General features: G+C 29.1%; 1 protein-coding gene across 3 annotated transcripts in view; it reads right to left on the bottom strand.

Annotated features, from left to right (window-relative positions):
- LOC129908859 (nocturnin) overlaps window positions 1–15,113 on the bottom strand; it is a 45,291-nt gene extending 30,178 nt beyond the window's left edge. The window contains exon 1 of one of the 3 annotated variants that reach the window (XM_055985663.1): window positions 14,981–15,113. In XM_055985663.1, coding sequence (XP_055841638.1) covers window positions 14,981–15,036 — 56 coding nt within the window. In that variant the 5' untranslated portion in view covers window positions 15,037–15,113. Of the gene's footprint in view, window positions 1–10,891; window positions 10,958–14,980 lie in introns of those variants that run through there. The other 2 variants (XM_055985662.1, XM_055985664.1) reach the window with 2 other exon arrangements.
- Window positions 15,114–16,831: the final 1,718 nt, after the last annotated feature.

Here is a 16,831-nt window from a genome sequence, read left to right as displayed (position 1 = left end):
TTCTACGTGTGAATTGCACACATGATTTTTTTGTATTAACTTTATTTGGATGCATAAAACAAAGTTGTAACTTTATTGTACAAATTTCAAGTATATGCATTATGCATACTAAATTAAAATTCATCGAAAATCATAACCTTTTTTAAGTTTCTTTTCCGTACCTTTGTTAAAAATTGTCGTATCGGAGTGATTGAAAATTAACTTGAAGTTAAAATCTCTCGATTTTCAGATCTTAGTACGAAACATTAATACCTTCTAACAGACGTTCTTTTGGTAAAATTTTATTTAATTTTTATATTATTAATAAGTCGTTTTTTTTCTTGAAATTCGTGTTTTACCATGGAAGTGTTCTGAAAAAATGAAAAACTGAAATTAAAAAAAAAAACCATCCCAAGGTTAGGCATTAGGCTGCAGGAAACTATTTTTAAACCAATTAATTTTGACCTTTTGATTTTGGATGATCAAAAATCATGAAAAATGTCTATATTTGCTGGGAGAAAAGGAAATGATTTTACTAGAAGTAAAAAAAAGCATTTACTGTCTTTATGCATAATGGGTGTAGTGAATAAGAATATTACTTTAATGCTTTTCCTGGAAAATTTATGAACCATGAACTTTTGATCCACTTTGTATGCATCTAATAGAAAAGAATTTTTGAATGAAAAGATCAAAAATAAGCTGATTTCGTTTTCGAATGAAGGACATTAATATCATTTTCTGAAAACTCTTTAAAAAAAAAAAACCGTAATGAAACAATTTGGCAGGAACATTAACTTAACCGCATTCAAATAAGCCCAAGAAAATGTGTTACTTTTTTCTTAAATGCAAGTGGTGTTTGATATGAATTTCTTTAAAGTATCTTCTTGCAGGAATATCATGGAAAATTATTGAGTTCAAACAAATCCATTCCATTAAAAAAAACAACAGGTTTTTATAGAGTCTTAGAATAGGAAAAATAAAAATACCAATGATTGCACATGAATCAAGAGATTCAATTTTTCCGATTCAAAAGGTTCGTTTTTTCTTGTGAAAGGTTTTAACAAAAAGTCTTAAAGTAAAACTTTCCTGAAAGAAAAAACTTTTTTCGATACAATATACAAATATGTGTAGTTTTTACATTTATGACGCAAACTCTGACGTTTTAAGCAAACAGATTAACCAGCCAAGCCATTAATTTTTTGAATAAAATTAAGTTAATTCCCTGGTAAGCTGTTTTTTATGCTCAAATAGATTACAATTTTCAATGACTCTTAATTGCGACTTCAGGAAATCCCACAAGAAAAAGTCTACTGACGTCAAATTAAACTGTACCAACTAGCCAGTACCTCACCTCTACCGCAGCTAGAGAAATTCCCAACTACCCTTGAATAATTCATACAGAATGTGCATCATGGTCGTTTGTGGCAGTTAGCGCCACCACATAAGGCCGTTGTTGACGGTTATGGCCTCACTAACGTCATTAAAAAAATGATAACTATATTGAAGGCATGTCCGTCAAACTAAGATCTGCAACAAACTGTTACTTTTTGTAGATCTATTGTCACTTCGGTCCACTTGTATCTAAAAACTTGGTTCAGCCTTGGTTTAGCAGTGGTTCAACTCTTGTTTAAGCATCATCTTTGATAAATACTTAAACCTTCGAACAGAGGTATACCTCTTCGTATTATATTCAACCAAACTTTTTTACCAAATTAATATCAATTTCTATATTTTGAGGCCCAAGTAGGTAACTGATATTGTAAGTTAATAGTGACTTCACAAGTTATACATCAAAATGGGTAGAAAAAATTCAATATACTCAATGATTTAATTTAGAAACCTGCAAATTCTAGAGCTAAAAGTCAACGTTTCAAAACTGCTAATAGGGATTTGTTATTGTTTTGATTTCATCTTGTCTCGTCAGTACCAAGTTGTTCTATTTGTATCCCAACCAACGTGACTTGAAGGGAGTAGTTATGAAAGTCAATAGAACTTTGACTAAGTTCGGATTCAAAATATTTGTTTTTCTACTTGTTGTTTTGTTGACAGTGTGCGCACTTACATTAAAGCTTTAATTAAATTATAGATGTTTTTCTCGAATTCAAATTATTGTCAATCAATATAGGTAATGGATCCAAATCAAAATACATTTATTTAAACAATGAATTATGCAAACAAAAAATACCTGAAGTGTTGATATGGCAAACTTTCCAAACGCCTACCTCTCTATCATCATATCATTTCATGAGGATGTCAAAATATGTAGATTTATGAGTAAAAGTGCTGAAGATTAATGGATTTTTTTTTTTGTGTTTTTTTATGGAGTGTGGACTAGTCAACTTTGTTTAGGTAATTAAAAAAATTTGTAAATTGGATTTTCCAAAATCATGATGATTCAATTATACTTTAGTTAATTTTTTAAAATTTTTATTATAATCAAAAAAAGTCCTGAGACAAACAATAAAACAACTTAATTGTTCTTAATATAGAATTAAAAAAAAAGTCATTGCATCTTAATAGTTTTATTTGATGCTTAGGATAGTAATAGAAACCATTATAGAAGCTTCTGAAAAAAAAAAAATAGTAATAAATCTAATGTTGAATAGATTTTTTGTTTGTTTTTATTTATACTCAAGTTCAGAAGAGTATCAGAAAAAAACCACAATTAAGTTGTGCTAATGAGAAAATAAAATATAAATTAATTGATTGAACTGGAATGACATTCGGAAGAGTTTGTTTTGTAATGTTTATTAAGTAAGTTTTTTAATGTTCAAGTAAGACTCTTATGTCATTGAATATTATTCTAAATTTACACTGAGTAGGTACCTAGCATACTTATTTTGTACATTAGGAAAAATGGAAGTAAATAAGTTAACTGGAAGGTACAAAAAAGGCGTATATACATCTAATTATAGACATTTTAGAATTAGTATAAATCATTTAGTTTATTTAAGTGACTATACAGCGCATGCCATTACAATAATTAAAAAAATGATTTATTAAGATACTTTTGCGGAACGTGTTTAATGATTTCCGATATTTTTTTTTAACAATTTAAAATTTTTCCGCACACTCAAAATTAATATATTCAAGACATGTAAATTGAAAAGGCGTGCAGCTTTAAATTATGACCTGAAATGATATAACTAATTTTGCATACAAATTAACATGGAAGTAGAATTTAGTTTAGGTACTCTTCATTTGATTGAGTTATAGTTAAAGAAATTAAGACTAATTTTATTAATGTATGAACAACATACATATTTAAGAACCAAAAAAAGCTTAAAGATCTTATTTTTAAAGCTTTAGAAAAAATTTTGTGATCTCTTTCAATGTATGCAGTGCTGAACACACAGGCCGAAAAGTCTTGAACGTTTACTAAAAACTAAAAGTTTCTTGAATGTTTGATTGCTGAGTTGTTTGCATCCAAACATTTGTTTCTTACATTCGGAGAAAATTATTTACGGACCAAAGTCTCGAAACAAGTTTTGCTTTACAGATATGATTTCACAGTAAACAGACCTTTGAATTTAGGTAAAAAAAAATCATAAATTTATTTTTTTTTCAGATTTTCGAAATATATTCAAGGGGTACCTCTTTCCGAAGAAAAATGCATTTTAAAAAATTTCCTGGTCTCTTTGAGCTCTATTCAAAAAATTGAAAACCAAAAGTTTCTTGGGGGTCTGGTTGCTGAGCTATCTGCATACAAACATTTTTTTTCTTAATTTCGGAGGCAATTATGCAAATATCTGCCGACCAAAGATAGTCTCGAAACAGATTTGCGTTCACAATAAGCCTATGAGTTTAAGGAAAAAACACAAATTATTTTTTTTTCAGATTTTGGAAAAAAAATGCATTTGAAAAGTTCCTCTAAATTTATCGAAAGAGGTATCAAAAGAAAGGTCTCTTCAAGTGTAATTCATAAATGAAACTTAAGAGTTTCTTTGAAATCTGAGTTATATGTTCATATTTTATTTTTACGGAGCCCTGGCTTTGGCTTGGGGTCCCGCCGGGTTCACCTATGAGATTAATGGTATAGTTTTTCGATACTCGCATTCGTTTCTGCAGAAAAAGATACCAATATTGTCGACAGGTTGTAATACCTTGTTTCGAAAATCGTAAGGTGGATGGATTGTCACGATAGAGGTTCTGTGTTCTAATTTATCCTCCACCCGCTAGACACTTTTTTCAGGGTATTAGGTTTTGGGAAGAATTGACAAAGCCGCCAACAGTATATCATGTCATGAAAAGGACATCTCTGTTCGGACACAGTCGAAAATTTTTGGTCCCTTCCAATCTTCAGTCGTCGAGATGTTGGAAAAAAATCAAATTTTTAAAAATAAGTTGAGTTTGGAAAAAAAAAATTGTTTTTAAATGTAATAACAACAAGTTTTACAAACTTTAGCGATATTTCCACGCCCCCTGCCATGCCCACTTCTAATTGTGCATATTTATATCTGGAAAACGGCTTGCACAATTTGAATAAAATTGAAGAAATTTGATTATCTAGGAGAGTTCAAAAACACAAAATAGTGTCGACCCTATTCGCCCCCTGCCACGCCTACTTTTGTATACATGATTCAATCCAGGAACTTGTCTGTATGGGAATTCGGGAAAAAACAAAAAAACAAGTGTTTTGCTAAGATTTCTTGATTTCCAGGCTCTAAATTTGATTGCATATTTAATTTTGACTTCATTGACTGCAAAACACCACGCAATCGGGCTGTTGGGTTGGAAACACAAACATCAAAAAGCACCCTAGCTGAACACATTATGTAAAAAATACTCGTAAACAAACACTTGTTGCAAGAGAAAGCAAGTTTCTGCAGAAAAAACTTACTTTTTTTAAAAGATATAATTGTTTTCTTTCTTTAAATGAAAACACTTTTTTCCCATCTGACCCCTCTCAAAATATATGGCTTATCAAAGTTAGTACTTAACACGAGCAAAGAAGCTTTCATTTGGACTCTCAAAAAAAATTTAAATTTACATTTAGAAAAAAAAAAATATGCATTTAGAATAATTATATTTTCTCTCCTGAATGTGAACCTAGCAAAAAAAAAAATCATATGTTCAGTAAATGCTCTTTTAACCGGTAACTACAAATCTTACTCTAATTGTTTGTTTTTTTTTATTGATCTTCTGAGGATCTCTGACAACAGAAAATTGAACTTTATCATAAATTAACTGTCGATTCATTCATTCAGACTTATTACCTTGAATTTGGAATACTTGCTTCACATTTTTGGTAATTTTTTTTTTGGATGTTGTCATTTACCTAAACATACAATAGCGGTCTCCAGATCAATAAATATTTAAATCGGATTGATCATTTTGATAACAACCATCACAAACTATAAAGGAATTTTTTTAAGATCAAATTTGGAGGTGATCCCAAGGATAGAATCAGCTACCGTCAAAATCAATAGTTGATAGGTAATAAACGACAATTTTTGGAGTAAAATCGTCGTTTTTTGACTATCAACTATCGACACTCGCGTTGACCGATTCCTACTCAGGATTCTCAGTAGAAGTAGATTTATTTATTCATCGAGCAAAATCGTTTAAGGGTATGCAAATTTCAGCCACACCAATTCATCCTGTTAACAATACAGAACACAGAATCCCAAGTAACAGAAGAAAAAAAGAACAACCACAATTATTGGATATAAGCCAATTCTGCTCCTCTGAAACCTCAATCCTCAGTTAAACATGGAAAGAAAGATAAACTCGTTTGTTCTCTTTCTAAAAGTGTTGATATTGGGAGAGTAATGATCCATTCGAAAAGAAGAAGATCAAGAAGGGAAACAAGGAAAATACTGCCAAAAAACCTACGTTTATAAGACTCAGAATTTCTTGTAAAAAATGCATACTTTTACATGTATTAATTTACCATTTGGTTCTGACTAAATACTGCAGATTAGAAAAAAACATCATACAGGCCAAACATATTGATTCAAAAAGGTTTTGGACAGCATTGCAAAATTTTGAAATATTGGGCAGTTTTGAAAAACTAAACAAGGAGCGAAATCAAAATATTGATCAAGAACTGAGTGGATATTGCACCGTTTAAAAGTCCTCCCTTGAAGAATTGAAAAAATCAGATAATAACACCCTAGTACCCGGCCCTATTTCAGAGCAGCGGCATTGGTATTCATAGGGTAGATCAAATTTTTGTACACAAAACAAGAAAAATTCAATTATAATTTCAAAATAACACATAATTTTCAACTACAACTGTAGATTCGTTATTGATTTAGTTTTTTTTTTATTTAACATAAACAATGTTAGCCTTCTGGAATATTTTATAAAATACAAAGTATTATTCATCATATTGTTCTTATCACCCTTTGATATCAGCTTAGATTCCTAGACAAAGTTGAATAACAAAACGTTTGCTCTATATACAGTATACACCTTTTGAGTAGACAAAAACAAAATAACCACTCACAATTAATTCTTATCTTGCTTCCTGTAAGACCTAGACAAAAAATAAAAAAAAATATACAACAATCCTAGACATTGGGGGCGCTACTGTAAATATTTAACGATTATATTTGTATAAAGTTTCACAACTTCAATGGTAACAAAGCATTGTACAATGTACATTACATATTACAACCCACACGCACAAAACCGCGAACGAGTAACGACGACAACGCGACTACAAAAGCACGCTAAACCACCGACACCGTCTCCGTCTGTCAGTTGTCATTGAACTTAAACTTAAAAATAAATAAGAGAAAAAAATAATAATAAAAACAAATAAGAAACACTTTGTTGGAATATTAATGATAAAATATACAGTTAATTAAAATTATTAGCAACAATCAGTTGGAGCGTACAAAATCGAATAAAAAGAAAAATGCAATAAATATTATCTATTCTCACGACACAGACGATGTTTTGTTGTTGTTGTTGTTGCTGATTTTTTGTGTTCTGTTTTGTATTCAATAAAACGTAATTGTTTTTTGTTAATTCTATTTTGATTCTGAAATCCGTAAACCGTAAAAACCACTAGTTACTTGGAAATTGAAAGAATAAAATAAAAATAAGTATATTCACTTCCGAAGTGAAAAGACAAAAATGGCATCTCACATACAAACATTCGTCCGGTAATATTGTCAGTTGGCGAAATGCCTGCGGCCAACCTGTCATTGAAACTAATAATAGCACTTGTTATTTCTTTTTCACATATAAGTATACTATTTAATTCAGCTGATTTATAGCAAAGTTGATCTTCAACGTAAATGTAGAGTAGAGAGAAGGCAGCTTTCGCCAGTGGAGCACACATCTGCCGGTACTTTTATGTATGAGTCACTAGAAAATTGTGTTGTTCAATGAAACTGCTTTGCGCAGTTCGGAACGGAGTTGAATAGTACAGCTTTTAATGTTTTGATCGTTACACTTTATGACTACTTTATCAGTCTTTACAACACGAACATATCAAAATAATTACATATTAGACTTTGGCATAGAAATTCACTAAATAGCCTCAGAAAGTTAAAAGAACTTTTTTTTTAAATAGTTTTTACAAGCTCTGTGCCAAAAAGCTATTGTCTCAGATCTTGATCAATTTCAATGCTCATTTAGAAAGGTCTGTTTGAAATGACAGTTTTTCACGACAATACTTACCCTAACGGATACAGGCTTATAGACTTTGAACAAAAAAAACACAGATTTGCCCGCTTTGTAATCTAAAAATGCACTCTGCAGAGTTCACTGCTGATCGACCATTGAAGCAATTCGATATAAGGTCAACTTTTAAACATTAACTGGGAATACTAACAGGTTAATGCAAAAGCTACTTGCGCACATACATATCCATTTAAGTTTTTGGATCTTAGGGTAGTATCATCAAATATCAAGTGTGAAATTTTTACCTTTAGAGCTATAGAAACAAAGAAAAGAGAAACGTCACTGAAATTTGAAATTAAATATTTGAGGTGATCTGATATCTGTTTCTGACCATTTGTGATCATTTTTCTTCAGTTCCAGCCAAATGAAGCTTTCTTATATATCTCCGTAATCTTATTTCACATTTACATAATAGAAAGTTTATCGCTGGTTAAAAAGGTTACTCATACACCATAGTGACCAATTTTTAAATTTTTGTTTTATTTTGTTTCAATTCATTTTATTTTTCAGATTTTGCGACGGTAGAAATTTAGTTTTGTTTTTGTCTTCAAAGAATTCTTTGGTATCCAAGAAAATAAATAGCTTTATTTGGAGGACCCATTTGGAGAACTTCGAAAGCCATCAATAAAGTGAGCTATACGATGGCGTAACTAACATTCATTTTTTGTGTAAAAGTTGTCAAGTCCTTCGAAAAATTAACCAAACCCCTGGCTTAGAGAGTCTCTTAACCGAACAATGTTTGCAAACAAGAAATGGACATTCCATCAAAATCTGCTTTAGCTCATAAGACAAAAAGCAATAAAGAATGGCTTAAATAAACGCAGGCAATTACCACCGGATGATTGATCTCAAACTCAACACTTTGTGATAACAAGTTATGGTCCGTATTGGAGAAAATGATTGACCAGTGCCAATCCGGTTTTCAGAGGGTAAAAGTTGAAAAAATTATTAGCAGCATAAGGATGGTGAGAAAATTTGAGGGAAAGGAGGTGGGTGGGCGAAAAAGTGGTGTGGGTGTCAAAAATCGTGTTTTTTTACGATTTCTGTCGAATGTAGACCTCCTATCGAAAAAGTTAAATGCAGTTGTAGATATTGAAAGTGTCTACAACTTTTACTGAAACCATTTTAACCTCAAAAATATTGAGAAAAATGCAAAAATACGATTTTTTTATTTTTATCTTTTACAAAAACAGTTGGATTTTAAAGAAACTTGGTTAAAAATTACTTTGTATGTTTTCTATTTATGTATTTTAAATGTTTTTTGAAAAAAAAGTTAATTTTTATATTTTTGACGAATTTTGAAAAAATAGCCTATTTTCAATCAAAAAAGTTTGCGAAAATTTTTTGATTTTTTAAAAGTTTGGAATGCAGTTATTTAGATTACCTAAAACCTTTTATTTAAGATTATGTAGAAAAACTATACTTTTGTTTTAGAAAATATTGAGAAAAATTGAAAAAAAAACAAAAAACACAATTTTTAAGATCAATTTTTCCAAAATGACAGTAATATCGAGAAACATTTTTCTCTAGAAACCAAATTATTCTTTTCCTTTTCTAATAGCATTTGATGTTATTAATTAGAATCTAGATTTGAGATATTGAATTTTGAACTTCGTAATGTGATAGAATTTTTCTGACTTCGGATTCAAGCTCAGGGCACAAAAAATCATTAGAAAAATAGGCCCGGAAAAATCGAATGCCCTGTTCGAGTAGTTTAAATTTTTTTTATACTCCAGCACAGACATAATGAGCCTTTAGAGTGAGCCTTGTACTGTTGAAAACTTTTCGATGAATGAGTTCCATAATGCGTTTGATGATTGGCCAGTGTGTCCAATGGTTTGATTCTATTTTTTGGTGCCAGATAACAACTCAAATATGCATTTGGGAAAATTGATAGAAAATTGATTGTAAGTAATATTCTCAAATCACTTAAATATTATTTAGAGATATCCTTGATGCGTGGCAAGTAAATTTGATGATACAAAGATGTTAAAGCGTTAGAAATTTAAATCAAGGCATCTTTAAGAAATTTTTTTGAAAAAATTGCATTGAATAGACCAAAAATTCATAACTAGGTAAGGTATTAACCAAAGTTCAAAAAGACTCATAATATCTACATATGTTTGTCCTTCACGTGCTGAAACAACACAAATTAATCTTGAATAGCTCATTACACACAAAATTAAAAATGGATAGAAATCACAGTATTTTGTTTTGGTTATCTACATTTCGGAAACGGAGCGATATATCGAACATTTTTATTGATAATGAAATTGAAAAAAAATCACTCTTTGAACACACCCATTAATCTGTTAAATCTGTCGATAAAATACACTAACTACTACCCAAAACAAGGCAAAATGACTTTGACCTTATTGTTAAATTTGTTAAAACTTGTGTACAAGGGCCAAATACTTTAACTAGAACTCCAAACATTTTAAACTGAGTCATATAATCATAACAAATTTAATAGGATTCGGATTAAAACACCAAAGATTATTGCCAAGGACAAGGAATGACAATATGTTTACCAAAAAGACAACATTTATGAATTTGGAAAGATGAATGCTTTAAAGGTTTTGGAATCAAAAATTCTCAAAAATTGGGGCAATATAAAATAAGTGCATTAAACTTGCACAATGCACATTGCATATGAACAGATGCTCGTGAAAAAAATTATGACTAATTGTTTCCCGATAACAAGATGCAATTCAAATCTTCTCACTCTCTATAACCGATTCGAAACGGCATCAAATCGGTTGACATCGAATAAAACTGGAAAATTCAGCATAAGTTGTTTTTTTTTGTTATTTTTCTGCTGAATAAAACGTTTTGTAAACAGGACTCTGAACTAAGTCATATCTTTTTATTGTTTCATTATTTTTTTTTGTGTCGTTGTTGTTGTTTTATGGTTATACTCTTGGGGGTTCACTTAAATTTGGGTTAGTAAAATGTCACCAGACTCTACGTCAATATACAATTTCTTCATTTTTATAAACAACTTAACTTAATACACACGCTTATACATTTTTTTTATATAAATTTTTGCTGCTGTTGCTAGTTTGTTTTGAATTTTTTTATCAATCTCTTGAGATTATGCGTGTTTTCAATGCGTTAATGCCTGATAAGAGAAGTCTGTTAAGACACAAGGCCTTTCCTTTCTTAGAGATTGTGAGTTATCTTTTGATTTAATCGCCGGTAATACTTCACTAAATATGACTTTTGTTTGGAGGTGTGATGAATAATTAAGAAAAACATGGATTGAAAAACTCACCATTCTTAGAACATGATAGTCTTTGAAAACATAGTCCAATACATAAAACAAATAAAACTTTTCAAATTGCACCCTTTAACTTCGTTATTTTTATATAATTTCAATATTTTTCTTTTGTTTCAAAACACAGAACAGTCCTTTTTTATTTCACAAGAAAATCACACAAAGAATTTGTTTCAAAGTTCGTTTACTCAGAAAAATGTTACTACACGGATTAAAAACTTTATTTGGTTCTTTCACTTACTAGCGACTGGATTTAATTAAACCCGAGTCATATTAATTTCTTCAATTTATACTGAATTGAGGGTTTGTGATAAGAATCTCAGACCAGTCTATGGGGCTTTCTTATCAGTTAGGCAATTCGAAAGAAAAAAAAAACATTGAAAAAAAAAATCAAACACAAAGGAATGAAAATGAAATGAAACACTGAACGATAAGAAAAATGATTATTTGTAATTATTTTTTTTTAATTTGTTTGTATATTAGTACAGTGGAGCTTGTAAAGAACAATTATAAATGCATAATATATGGTAAAAGATATAATTTTGGTGATGCATTTTTTTCCTTCTTTGGGTAACTCTAAATAAGTCGCAGAATCACATGTTTATGATTACATTTATGAAATATTAGTACCTACTTCATATAATATCGATAGATAAGCTACTTAATTTGTCCCTTATCTTTGTAATCTTATTTCTCATTTAAATAATACATATCAAGGTTTTTTTTGTTAAAAAGGTTACTCATACACCCTAGTGACCATTTTTGTTTGGTTTGTTTTGTTTTAATTCATTATCTTTTATAATTTTAATTTTATAATCAATAACTTAATGTATGATAAATGAAATTATGCATATCCTTGTACTCTGGAAGCAAAATATTGAGTTTTAAAATATAAACCACAAACTCTTTCCTTAAGTTATAATGAAAAAAAAAAAAACACAAAATGATTAATGAAAATGATATCAGCATTTGCCTTGACTTATCTGCAAAACTTAAGCCCCCCTTATTAACTGATCGGATTATAAAAATGTTCATCAAATAAATGCATGCATCATGTAATAATAATTATAAAATTTATTTAAACCAGACTGAATTGGACAGGAATAATCTCCCTAAAACTGATACTTTTTTAATCAGTAAAGTGCTTTACAAGCTCATATAACTTGAAACTAAGAATTCACAACGCATATTTTGTAGTTACATGAAAAGGTATTTGATTAGAGAAAAACAAGGTCATCAGCTGTTTTAATCACAAACATAAATATGTCACGTTTTGTTTGTAGTTTTTTTGATAAGAACAAATTATTGACAAATATTTCACAAATTACACATATTTGGCAGAAATATGATTTTTTAAAGTTTGGATATTACTGCATTTATTTTCTCATTGAATAGACATACAAAAATTCGATTAAATTATTAATCCATTGATTTTGTATATTTTTATCATATGTACATTTGTACATTAATATAATGATAGTTTGTTTCAGCTAAAGGAAATAACAATATTCATAAATTTGACTGATAATATAGACTATAATTGCAGATTAAATATAAATCACTGCACAAAAATAGAAACGGGCTTATCAATCGTTTTTGAACAACCAAATATGTTTCAAGACAAATCTAAGAAACCGACTCTCTGATATATGTACATATTCGTTTATGTATGCCATGAAATGATGACTATAGAAAATGCATCGTATACACGCGCAGGGGAAAAATCTAGGAAATACCTGAGACTTATCTTCTACTTTATGGTACAAAACCTGTAATTTATTCTTTTGTAATTTATTCGATTGTTAGTTCAAAAGTTATTTAAGTTCGTTCATATTTCGGGTGATGTTAGGTGCTAAATGAGAAAGCGAATATCATTTTCTATCCATTAAATTATGAACTTTCAAATTCTATGGTAGAAAGTAAACTACTCAAAACAATTAAAAGAATCTCAATTTTTGTTGCGTTTTTGCTTACAACCCAAGAAATTAGCTGGCCCCGAAAACCAACAATTTTTGTAGTTGATAGCTTGATATCTACTTTGTTTAGTTATCAAAACTTTCAGATAATTTTTGGAAAAAAAAGAAAAAAGATTTTTTTGTATTTAATGTATATTGAATATTTTTTTTTATCGAGGAGAGGAGGAGGTATTCCAATTCGTTTGTTTTTTTTTTTCTTTCTTTTTATATGTTTGTTACCTCATAACTTTGGACTGAGTGAACCAATTTTGTTAATTCTTTTTGTATTGGAAATCTGGTGCCCGTGTGGTTCCATTTCATTTTTTTTCAGTTCTGGCGATAGAAACTATCAGAAAAAAAACAAAACAAAAAAACAGTTTTGATCCATGGAAGTCGGTTTTGTTTTTTTTTGATAAAAATGCACGCCAAATGAAAATGTTTGCAAGCACTTGCTTTTAGAATTCAAGTTGCTAAAATGTTTCAGAATGCAATCCGTTTAAAACAAAAAACAATTTCATATACATTTTTTTTGGAAAAAAATTAAATTAAGTTGATATGCAATTTTAGAAATCAAAAAAAAATAATTTTTTTTCAAAAATTTAAAGCTGTTTTTTTTTTTTAATTTAAGATTTTTTTTTAAGTTTCAAACATTATTAGGTATTTTTTTTTTCAACATAGACTTTGCTACAAACAAATAACATCTGAATTTTGTATCAACATCGTTAGAGTTATTTAGAGATTGGAGAATGTTATATGGGAGGTTTCGATTCTATGCGAGATATTGAGAAACACAAAAAAACACAAAATTTCGAGAACGTCTTTCCACTTGTTAATACAGAGGAAATGTGTACGTCCAAACATTTGCACCACATTTTTTCAAATTTTTTTTCAAAGATTAATATAAATTAAAACTAAAAAACACAAATTTGGCATTTTTTTAATACGTATAGGTACCATCTTTAGATGTTATGTAAAAAATAATCTAAACAAAAGTTTTAGATCTCTTAACTATCAATTTTATATATGTTTTCTTCTTATCTATTAATATTATAAAATGTTACTTCTAATTTTGCCAGAAATCGTACCTGCACCCAACTTTTTCTTTCCCCACCCTTCTTCTGGCTATGAATCGATTTTTACCTTTGGTATTTGCACCATTAATCCTTACATTATCCATCATCCCCATTAACTGCTAACATTTTTTTGTTTCAAAAAATAATTGGCACTATTATCCTATTATATTAATTTATAAAATTATTTAAAAATTAGTTAAGAAATAGAATTACGAATAAGTAACGACACTACCGATAGCATTTGGCGCCCAAGATACATTCTTCCATCTTCAAGCTAAACCATGTTGTCACATTTCCATCCATTGGATTATTCAAATGTTCATTATTAATCAAACCAATATATCATTTTATAAAGAGCTTTATACTCTTCCAAAGGATCATGGTTGATCCTTTGTTTTCACAGCGAAATCAAAGTTTACATAATCACGTTTAAACTTCACGATATTTTTCCTCAGTGTACTTACGCAAGTTTTTTGTTTAATTTCTATTAACTTACATGGCCAATCGCCACAACAAAACTATAACATTTCTTTCAATTTAAGCCTATGCAAAATGCAAATAAATATGCTAGTAGCAATATTTACAAAAAAAACTATTTAACTTTTTTATTATCTGTCATGCATAGCAATATTAAAAATTCTTTTGTTTACACAAAATCAAAACTCTTTAAAAAAGAATTTAAGAGAAAAATCAGTTGCACTTTATTTTTGTATACCAAAGAGAATAATATGCGATTAATTAATAATATAACAACAAAAAGCTAACTCAGTTGTCACTCTTCAGTCAAATTAATATTCCTAGGAATAGGCTTTGTTGTCATGATGTTTTCTAAACTTTCACACTTAAACTTTGTGTAAATTACATTATAAAAATCAATTAATGCAGATTAAAGTTCAACTAAGACATGAGCTGTCATTTTCAATCCATAAGATGACATTTAATATATCTAATTTGTATAGGTACATTTATAAAATATCTATACACTTTATATTATGTCAAATTTAAAGCGTGCGCACATAACATTATCATAATTTAAATAAGAAATTCACTATACTTACAGCTGCCAAAAGAATTTCATTAAAATCATATATGTAAAAAATATGTACTGAAACATTTTTGCGTCAAGTTAAAGCTGCTGGCAAGATTGATGGAATTTTTTTTTTGAAACCAAAAAAAGTGTTATAAAGTCTTGATTAAAGCGGGAAGTTATTAGTAAACGCACGTGGAAGAAGAACAACAATTTAATTGGAACACTAAACTACATAATTATAGCTTTTCTCAGCTGATGAGTTAAATTTGTACTATGTCTCTCAATACCCACACATCGAATGCGATATTGTCAAGTTCATGTCAGAGATGTCGTCTTAAAAGAGTTAATGTTAAACATGTTGTATAAAAAAAAAAGTATTTTTGTATGTAATACTTTTTAGTCGAAACTTTATATATTTGCTTTTTGTCGATTATATTTTTTAACTATTTTCAATTTATTTTTAAAGATTTGATATGATGAAATTATCATTATTTTATAACAATGAGGTACTTCACATTACCATGATGGAGAATGCGAAAAAGCTTCAGTCTTTCTGTCTGGTCTACATAATCTCGAGCTACAGGCCAAAACACTGAAGCAATTCTGTTCAAACTAGATAGTTAAGGGTTTTGGGAGATTCTCTAGGTATAGAGGTGAAATTAAAATATCTTGTTTTATTTAAAATAGAATTGACCAAAATGGAAAATGTTGTTTTTCTTGAAAACGCTCTAAGGCACATACCTAAGATCCTAATTTCAAATAAAAACAATATTTTTTTTAAACTTTAGATATTAACGGTGATTGTCAAGAACCGTTTTCCTTATTTCTGAATTTCTAGTTAAAAATTTAACCGTGTGCAAAACCGTTTTATTAACCTTAATTTAAAAATTAAGAAAACATTCAATTTCGCATTTTTTCTCAAATATGTATGTAGGTACCTACATTTAAATTTTTTTTTCTTTTTTGCAAAATCAATTTTTCAAAAGTGATTATAATTTACTTCAAATACGATATTTTAAATGTTTAAATACAAAAATTATTTTTTTTAAGTAACGGCTCAAAAAAAAAAAAAGTCCAAAAATTCTTTGCTATACAAGGTATAAAATGGCATGGCATTTGATAGGGTGTATTCGTAATACTGAAAACACTTTTAAACACTTATTTCTTGTCAAATGAATGATAAACTTTAATTAAAATTATTCTTTTGTGATTGCTATAAAAAGCAATAATATAATAACTTTTACTATAAGCGCAAGAACGTGCGACAACGTGATGCATTTTTATAAATACCTACATTTTCTATAAATATTTTTTTTTTAATTAAAAAGAAAGTTGGTATGCCATATTATAGCAATTATAATATTAATTATAATTATTAATAAAGGTTTAAAACCAAAATTTCAAAACGTTCAATATCCCGTTTTTTTAATTAATTTTTCAAGAAAAAAATCAGAACTGGGTCGCACGAACTTGCTCTTGTTGTTCAAAGTATCTTTATATTAGTTAACCAATGACCATTAACCTTTATTATTATACCAACCGTCTATGAATTTTAAAGAAAATTGATTAAATAATTAGGGGAAGAGCCGACATCAGTACTTAGCATATTTCCGTTATCCGTATTTTTTGAGAAAACGTATTTTTGCTAGAATTACTTACAGCATAACATATACCAAATTTAGTCAAAAAAGTTAGAGCCGTTTTCGAGAAAATTGCAGTAACTCAAAAATTTTGTATGGGAGGTTTATCTCTATCAAGTTTCAAGAAAATCCATCTATCCGCTTAGGCCCTAGCTTGATGTATAGATGGACACACAGACGGACGTCCGTGAGGAAAATCACTTCTTAATGTTGGCTTTGATTACAATCTCGATTTATTT

Source organism: Episyrphus balteatus, chromosome 2 (assembly GCF_945859705.1).
Source record: "Episyrphus balteatus chromosome 2, idEpiBalt1.1, whole genome shotgun sequence".
NCBI classification, from domain to species: Eukaryota; Metazoa; Arthropoda; class Insecta; order Diptera; family Syrphidae; genus Episyrphus; species Episyrphus balteatus.
Note: the sequence above shows the minus strand (reverse complement) of the source record. Positions and strands in the feature narration are given on the sequence as shown.